This window comes from Nestor notabilis, unplaced genomic scaffold (genome assembly GCF_000696875.1).
Source record: "Nestor notabilis isolate BGI_N333 unplaced genomic scaffold, ASM69687v1 scaffold9854, whole genome shotgun sequence".
Lineage (NCBI taxonomy): Eukaryota > Metazoa > Chordata > Aves > Psittaciformes > Psittacidae > Nestor > Nestor notabilis.
In genome coordinates, this window is record NW_009926853.1 from 60,701 (window position 1) to 70,292 (window position 9,592).

Genomic DNA, 9,592 nt, shown 5'->3' on the forward strand with positions numbered 1-9,592 from the left:
GGGTAGCCACGGTTTTGGTGGCTGCATAGGAAGAAATCTATGTAAGTTTTCCAGGGTTGTCTCACATAAAGTGGCTACACTGAAATGATTATTTATACACACTTTCACTCAGGAAAAAGAGTTTACTTTTCCTGACACTTTAAGAGATTTAAGATAAACAACTAAAACTGCTTTTTTCACACCTGGGCAATTGTAACAATCATGTATTTCTTATCTCTCACCAATGGATATAAAAAGCCTGTTCTCTTAGGACTCCACTGTGAAACGCTGCTCCTTTAGGAGGCGATGGTTTTTTGACTTGAGGGTGCTAGGATTTGAATCTAGGATCTGAGAACAGTGATACTCTCAGGACACTTCCAGATTTGAATCTGAATGCTGCCAAACAAATTTAGCAGCATCTTTGATCACCAGTAGTTAGCTTCAGTATGGCGCTCCTGAATGTGGTAGAGCACGCACTGACACATAATGCAAATAAAAAGATAGAAAACTCCATGTTATGGAAATTAAGAGCTAGTAAATCCCATATTTTGTATTTGCATCTGACTGTATTATAAATGGTGAGCCTAGAAATAAACATGAAAAATTAGGTAGAGAAGGAAGGGAGGAAGTAGAAGCAAGAAAGTTTTATTCTGAACTAATGGAGGCAGTAGTAGCTTTAGTATTCACTTCAGTGGGCATAGGAAGTGGTCCTGTTGCTGGAAAAAATAGCAAGATACAGCATGTTTCAAAACTCAAGTAATGTGTAATCAAAGTAATGAGAACTCACTGAGAATGTTACTTTCTCTTTTACAGAATGGCAAAATTATTTCAATGGTGAAAGGTGTAAATGCTCCTCTTCTAAGTAAGAAAACAACAGAGCTGGTGCTAGAAGAGAGGGCAATTGCATCTGGACAGAAGGACCGCACCATGGTATTCACAAAACAGATACTTAAATAAATGAAGTTTTATCACACTTATGTGTTGTCTCTTAATACCTATGATAGATGGAATGGTTAATTATTTCTTAACAGTAAAGTGATAGATGTGAGGGGGGTGTGGTTTGGTTTGGGATTTTTTAGAAATTTCCATTAAATAGCACTTTATAAAACCTTAAGAAATGTACAGATTAGCCTATTAATATAAGAAATGAAGGGATGGATAACATGGCATTGGCACGTAAAGGTTTTCAGTTATCTTTTATTCTTTCAGGACTTTTTTTCTTATTTAACTTAGTGCATCAGGTGAAGCAAAGATGGGGAAGCAGTTATGTCTCATTGCTTATTTTCAAGTATAAATGGAGATTAAAGAACTCTACTTACAGTAAAGGAGAAGTTTAACAAACCGTAGCTCAGTTAAGGATAATCAGGTTGCCTGAAGATCTTTCTTAGACTTTCTCTCTTTCCAGGGTAGCAAATATGTTCTAACATTAAGATAGAATTGTTATAAAGATGTAACAGCTGTGCATGGTGACTTCAGCTTCACACTGGTGATGTACTTTTACTCTGTTGGCAATTACCTTAGGTAGAAGAAATTGATCTGCAAGAGAAACCACCAGAAGAGCCTGTTGAGGAGACCGTACCTCAGGGTACATCTATTTATTTGATTTCTTTTAGAAATATTAACAGAAATAAAAAGAACAAATATCTCTTTAGTTACTTGATTAAGAATTGGATATGTCAAGCACTAATAGGCCTTCTTTTCATTGAGTTAGTATTATGAGAGGTTGAGGTTGTGGTTGAGAATATCAAACTGACGGGAAGCTTTGTCCTGTAAGGAATTAAGATATTGGACTGTCATCATCAGTGTTTTCAGTAGGATAAGATTCTGAAAAGTTTGCAAATAAGCACCATCCTGTCTGTGAGTCTCATGTCTACATTTTGTCTCAGGCTTTTCACGGGCTGGGACCTACATCTTTTCTATTCGTATTGTTTTCTGTGGCTGCTGAATGTTCCTACTGCTTCATACACACAGAATGCCACTCATCAACACTGAGATGGAATAAACTCCTCCAACATCTTCTCCTTTTTGATCTTGCCTTTTTTTCCCTGTGAGAAGGCATTAGGTCACAGCCATGGTTTAAGCTGTGTCCCTTCTTCCTCTTCACGCCTTTATTGTTTGGTTCAAGTGACATATTCCTGACCTCACCTTTAGCCTGTATTTTTTCCTTATAAGCCTTCTAAGACTTAGTAGTACGGTATTACAAGCCATACAGCAATTATATTCAGACTTCACACTAATCCACAGCACCTAAATGTGCGACAAAATCAGGGAACAGACATTTCAGCTTGGGTTCAGCTTCAGGGTAAGGGATCCCTCAGAAGCCATAACACACTATTATTTCGTGGTAATATTCTACTTACCACATATGGGTGCCTGTGAGTGTTTTCTACTATTGGAAATGAGTAGTAGTCTGGTGTTTCTTTTAGAACTACCATTAAGTTGTCCTACAGTGTTTGGGATCTGATTGAATTACATTCTAATGCTTAACTGTAAACCTCTGATCCTGCAAAGGCAGTATTGTTTGTATTATTTTCTGACCAGTTTCTGTCATTTGACAGGGATCTGTATGCTATGGATGTTGTAACACCGTATCTACACCTCTTGTTTTAAACATTAGATGGTGTTAGCAAGCATGTGTTACTTCAACAGCTATTTATTGCAAATTACTTCGACATCCACAATGCTAAGAAGAAAGAAACATCTACTGTGACAAGAAATGTGTATTTTACTGGAAATCTCCAATATTCAAACAGATTTTCACTTAGTGAACGTTCCTTAGTAATACTAGTTCCTTTCACATTTCTAGTCCTGTACATACAGAGCTCCCTAGACAAAGCATCCACCTTAAACTGCAGTTTTCCACCACACCTAGCCACATGTGAACTATTTCTCCACCATATTACCCAAAAAACAGTGCTTTATCAGGAATGTGGATTCCAGGGATGGCCAAGGACAGTCCTGCTCTCCAAAACTTGCTTTAAGCACTGGAGTCACTTATTTTTTGAACCACTGGTTGGCCATCTCAACATTAAAATGGGAAACTATTTAAAGAAACCCACTTGCGAGTAATGGTAAATGTAGTTCTGTATTTATTTTGATAAATGTATTCACTGACACATGATTCTTTCCCTTTTCCAGAAGAAGCAGTCAAATATTCTGTTGGCATTATAAAACCTGATGATGTCTCAGAGGGACGTGTGGAAGAAATTAAAAGCCAGGTAAAGATAATTTGAAAAGATTCATTCATGCTACTTACTTAAGAGGCAAAGTAGCAAGATGTAAGATGAAGTGGATCCTAATTTATGCCTAGGCTTTAGAACAAGATCTGTTAATGCTTCTCTGATAAGGATGATGTAAGCATGATAATTTTGACCTGAAATAATATGATGTTCAGACTGATACTATTGCTTTAATATTTTATGTCAGTAGGTGAGGTATGACAATGATACGTATTGTGCTAATCATCAACACCTGAAATCTACACACAGAAAAGTGTCTTTTTTCCCCTTGTGTTGCAACAGAAATGAGAACTAGAGGTTGTGGTGGTGAAGTTAATTCTTCACACAGTGTTTTAAAGACCTGTAGGCACACATAAGACAGCTAACCAGTTTTCATGGAAAAGAGTTTGTGTGCAGACACGTATAACAAGATATATATGCACACAGAAGGTGAGGCTAGTTCATGGGCGCTAGTAATTATACACTAATATCTGTCAGTAGTGCAGTATTTGCTCCTGCAGTGAAGAATGTGATTCCAGCAAGTATACAAGGGCGCATCCAAGGGTTCAGTATTCGTTTAAGCCATCACACAGTGAAAGAAAAAATGTTTTGCCTTCCACAACATAATGCTATAGTAATTCTCATTTCAGTTACAGGAATTTCTCACTCTTTCTGTTACCAAAAAATGCCTCCTTAGACAAAATTACACCAATTTTAAAAAGTGTTACAATAGGGCCAGTGACTTTTGCAGGAAAGATGATCAGAGTTGTATAGGTTGTCTCTGCAGTTACTCTACCTTGACCAGGATGAATGAAGCTCAGTAAAAGGCAAAAAGAAAAGCAGGCAGTGCTTGAAAGCAATTTAGCTGGAGCTGAGCAGCCGCTAGTTGGCTCTTCCTTTGCTCTGCCTTATGAGGTGTGTACTTACAATTTTTCCACACTCAGCAGCATCAAGGGCTTTTAAAGAGCAGCATGCTGGTGAGCAGGTTAATATTGGCATGTGATCAGTATTGGAGTTGGGTAGCGCCTTTATTGTTTAGATATCAATGTATGGTAAACCTCACACAAGTGGACTATGAATTTTCATGTAGGACACGTAGGTGTGCATCTCTTACACATACTTGAATTTGGTGCAGTAATGTAGCTTTAAACAGATAACCATCAAATAGATTATATTTTTATTTATCTGCTTTTTCTGCAACCAGGTACTTTAGCCTAAGACAGTTGTTGACACGTACACATTTATATGACTACTATGATTATTATACAGGTTATAATAACATTTTTAGAAGTGGTGGCATGTTGATCACAACAGTTAAAATGAGTTTATTTAATGTTAAATCAAAGGGATTATTAACTACTGAATGAATACATAAATTGAGCTGCACTATATGGTTCACAGTCATTAACTTAGGGGGCACTGTAATCCTGAAATTAGTGAAGTGCTTTGAAAAGCTGGAACTTCAGCTTAGGCAAAGGTAGCAATTATTTGGAACATGTCAAAGAATTTTAAACTTAAGATAGCTTCCAAAATCAATCAATCTTCGGTGCTGCAGTAACATAGGATTTTGGATATATTCATTTTCAAATGCCACTGAATGATAACTGAATAATTGCAGATTACAAAAGCAGGATTTAGCATTGAAGCAGAAGAGGAGAAAATGCTAACTGAAGAGCAAATCAGAGCGTTCTACACCCATAAAGCAAACCAGGTAAAAACAAACTAAAAACCTAAACAAAAGGAACAGATAAAACATATCATTTTAGCTATTATAAAGTTTTAGTATGTTGCAGAACTGAATTAATGTAGATTTAGTACATAGAAAAAAAAGGAGATATTCTCTCTCTTTTCTCTCTTACTGACTCACACAGATATGGCTTGATAGCATTCTAACGTTCCAACTCAATTAAACTGAACTCTAATTAAATACCAGAAGATTTTCCAGTTCTTTCTGTTATCAGAATGTGTCTGACCCTTAGCCATGGCCCTAAACATAGGCTGTTAGGTTATGAAACGTAGCACAAACCCAAAATCCAGTGTCGTCTTTATGACAGTGGGTATCTCTTTGACACATCCTTTTCCAGCCATAAAATAGTACATTTGACATTTTTTCTTCTTTACAGTTTTTATCACAGGGTAGTACTGGGAATAAGCAAGAAAGAGAAAGCATGTCCAGGGAAGTTTATTTTTCTGGCCCTATCATATATTAGGACAGTGAGACAAGATAGTTCCTACTGAAGCTGGAGGGAAAAAAGAAATCTGATCATAATCACCACATACCTGCACTATGGTTTAGAAGGGAAGTAACAGGGAGAGCTTGTAAGGAATCGTGAAGAGCTTTGGCTTTGTAAAGCTAGGATTCTAGTTTAGACAGACACAGTTTTGAAATAGAGGTAAAAATGTCATCTTCTTGGGAACAGCAGCCAAATCTGACATTAGTTAGGTGTAGAGGGAGATGTGGGAGGAACTAAGTCAGGGAAAAAGCATGCAGCGTTCAGTATATGGCAGCACTGCTACACCACAGCAGATCCTAGCCAACATTAGGACAGGCACAATGGACAGGGAGAATAAAACTACTATTAACTACCAGAAGCAGTCCACAGCTCCCTATGAATATTGACAAGCCAATTATTTGCCATTATTTAAGTGTCATTTTAAGCTGAATATTGTGTTAAAGTGGCAATATGAACAGGTTGCCCAAAGAAGTGATAAATGCTCCATCCCTGGCAGTGCTCAAGGCCACGTTGGACAGAGCCTTGGGTGACATGGTCTAGTGTGAGGTGTCCCTGCCCATGGCAGGGGGTTGGAGCTGGATGATCTTAAGGTCCTTTCCAACCCAAACAATTCTGTGATTCTAAACAACGCAGATTCCTTTGTGCTCAGTGGGCAAAATCATTCCTGATTTGATACCCTTTAAGCTTGCTGAAGGTCCAGAGGCTGCCTGTTGTAGCAGAATGGAGACTCAAGGCAAAAGACCTTCAGATGTAATTGGAAGCAGAAATTGTTTCTTTTTAGTGATAAAGCTGGGTGATCCAGCTGGGTGTTAGCTAAATCTAACAGCCACATCTATTTCTTCTAATATAAGCAAGTGTACTTTTGAAGCCACAAAAGTATAGATACTCCCTTTATGCAGTTTACTAAATGGTTTTATACTTGCATATGTTGTACCTGTTATGAGTTTGTTCATCTGGTGAAATGGGTTAAGCGTGTGCATAGATACAAAGATAATTGAAGGAGAAGAGCAATAAATCGGAAGCATATATGTGAGTATTTAATCCTCATTATTAAAGGAAAAATGCATCACAAACAATCAGGTGAGGCTGACTAGTAAAGAAAAGATCTATTCAAATATTTAAAAGGAGAGAAGATGTTTGAGGAAGTTTTAAATATTGAAGAATAAGGTGACATACAAGGAAAAACAGATTAAAAACTCACAACAGCTACAAAAATCATTTTCTGATGAAAATGTACATTTATAGGATTGAAGGTTGAAACTGAAGGAATCAAAAGAAAGTAGCAAAGAGAAGGAAGGAAAAACCTACAAAAGGCTCTGCAAATATCTCAATGTTCTCTATTTGCAGCCAGCTATGTGGGTTTTAGTTTCAAAACTTACGCATGGAACTGCATTGCAGTTTGTTATGGCACACTGCATGAGCTGCTGCAAGCAGAGCATCAGATCACATTGAGTTTCTAAATCATTTTCTTTGTTCTTATCATCTGCATATGAACCTGGTAGAACATGTGCTACTTGCTTAATGTAGTGCTATGACTTCCTTTATCTCAATTAAGTTTGCTTTAGGTGTTTTATAATGTTGGCTCAAATGACTGATCAAAAACCTCCTCAATTAAACAGGGGTTTGAGTAATGCATGTGAGTGCCATTTTAGAACAGGAATTGGGAGCTACTTTTGAAAGGATGGTTGTTCATTTCTGATGATAAACTCCAAGTTTCTGCAATTCATAGAGGAAAAAATCTGTTTTTTAGCCTGATTTTGAAGATTTTCTTCAATTCATGCTGAGTGGACCATGCCACATTTTGATAGTCACTAAAAAAAAAGCAACTGGTGATATTCCTAACTGGAAAGACCTAGATGAGTCGAGTAAGAGTGCTGATGAGGCTGAGAAGACAGACAGGTAACTACCAGTGGAAACGTGTAGATGTGATTCAGTTACAGTATCCAGAGCACACCATAAAGCAATACACATCCTTACCGATGCTCAAGGGAGAGTAGGGGACACCTGAAGCATGCTGTGCTCCTTGGGACCACTCTGTAAAAGCTGGCAAACAAGGGGAGAGGGTTTTGGGTTGTGTTCCCCCACCTTCAACATGCATAAAACCATTGTAAGGATTAGCTGTTCACAAGTATGGTATCTTCAAATGTCCGTTTCTCTCCCATGCCAAGTATGTGTTGGGAAATTTAAAGAGGATATTAGTACACATGGCATCAGACAATGGAGTGCTCCAAAATCCAAATGGCGGATTAAGCTTTATATTTAGACAAGACATTTACTTAAAGCAACATGGACCTAAATACTATGTTCAGAAGAAGAAGTTGTCACAATAACTGCTATGTTTGTTGGTGCCTGCTGTATCCCTTTCTGCACAGTCTCCCACAGCTGGGCAATACTGCATTTTCTGTGGGTGGCGAACAGTGACTGTATTTACATGGCTAAATAAAACTGAGAGATGCAGGCAAGTAACAATAAGAAGTGTCTCTGTTAAAGACAAATCCGTAGTGCTATCATTTCTATGATCATGTTGCATATGAATTGAGAACAACCCTTTTCCTGATCATTCACTACCACTGTACACTTGTCAGTTGTAATTCTGTCTAGTGAAACAGAGAGACTATTTTGAGTAATCGAGACAGGAATTAGCAGACCTGCATGGCTGACATCTCTCTCGCATAGCAAAGGCAATTTTGAAAAGATTAATAATTCTCTTCTCAGAAACATTACTTCAGTCATGAATCTGATTATAATGAAACTTAGTTTGGCACTCTATTCTTCTGTCTCACTAAACTTTAAGAAAGTACATCTTCACGAAGTCAACTGTTAACACAATGTATGCAGTGACTTAAATACTGTATTACTTTGTGTGTCACTGGCAGGGAAGAAACTATGAGAACTGGGAATATATTAAATGTATGTGATATAGAAGACAGCATAGAAAGCGCCAGCAGACAACTTGCCTTCTTTTTCCCAAATTTTGTTACTGACAAGACAGAGCAAAAAATGGAAAAAACTTTGGCCTTGATTAGACCATGTCTCTTAAAGGAAAGACGAGGTAAGAGTTAACAGCTACATCCTCTATCCAGGGTATATAAAAGCCCTCACATTTTGTATTTGAAAAATCTTAACTCTGTTAATGAAATGTTCTTAGGTTATATTGTCTCCTCAGCATTAAGATGACAGTGATCTTTGTCAGGAACAAAGTGGCATGGTTCATGTTTTTGCTGTATTGAGAATGTACACGTCAACGCTGTTTTGTTCCCTATGTTGACTTTTCAAGGACGTCTTTAGACTGTAGATGTGAATGGAGTGTTTCTAGAAGACCCCTCAGAGAAGCTAGCATTTGCAAAGTATAGTACAGGGGATCATAATTCCCACCATAATAAAGTAGCTGATACTATTCCTGAATGCCAGGTCCAAAGTAGATCAATGGCAAGTTGAAAAAGAGCTGGACCAGGGTGTTCTGTGCTGCATAAGGCAGTGCTGCACAAGGGCAGTTCTATACAGATGATATTAAATCAGAAAACCTACTTAATTAGCACAAAACTCCATCCAACCAAGTTTACTTTCTTCTCAGGCATGTATTCATATTTCTGCCTAGATTCTAGGTAGTGTGTTTATTTCTAACTTGAGAATCTCTGTACTTGAAATAACCTATACACAGAGACTGTGCAAATTAATGAATGGATGGCAATTTTACATCATTTCAATATACTAAACAGAGTCAATCCTGCAAAGAATAAACGATGATGGCTTCAAAATAGCAATGCAGAAAGAAATAACCCTAACTGAGGAACAAATACGGGAATTTTACAAAGAGCATGTAGACCAAGACTACTTCCCAGTCCTTCTAGAGCAAATGACCAGGTACTTTGAATGAAAAATGAGAATGTGGATCTATAAACAAGACTGGCATTTCACAGTGAATAATTAGGCTCAATAATACCAATGTATCTGAGAGTTCAGTAAAATGCAAAACAGGATTGGACAACTGCAGAGAATGATAATTCCCAAGAATAGTGGATGTATGTGTTTGAGGGGAGATATTTGTAGAAATCAGTTTAATTGTTGAAAGCTTTGGCCAAAGTTTAATTTTTATATATATATATTTTACTAAGGGTGAATATAAATTTATATATACGAATATATATTTTTATATATATA

The 9,592-nt window shown here is 37.3% G+C and overlaps 1 protein-coding gene across 1 annotated transcript in view; it reads left to right on the forward strand.

Moving 5' to 3' along the window:
* NME8 (NME/NM23 family member 8) overlaps positions 1 to 9,295 on the forward strand; it is a gene marked incomplete at its 3' end in the record, with an annotated part of 11,221 nt that extends 1,926 nt beyond the window's left edge. The window contains 7 exon segments of the mRNA XM_010013776.1: positions 793 to 909; positions 1,501 to 1,564; positions 3,121 to 3,197; positions 4,816 to 4,908; positions 7,182 to 7,348; positions 8,323 to 8,483; positions 9,151 to 9,295. Of these exon segments, the coding sequence (XP_010012078.1) occupies positions 793 to 909; positions 1,501 to 1,564; positions 3,121 to 3,197; positions 4,816 to 4,908; positions 7,182 to 7,348; positions 8,323 to 8,483; positions 9,151 to 9,295 (824 nt within the window).
* Positions 9,296 to 9,592: the final 297 nt, after the last annotated feature.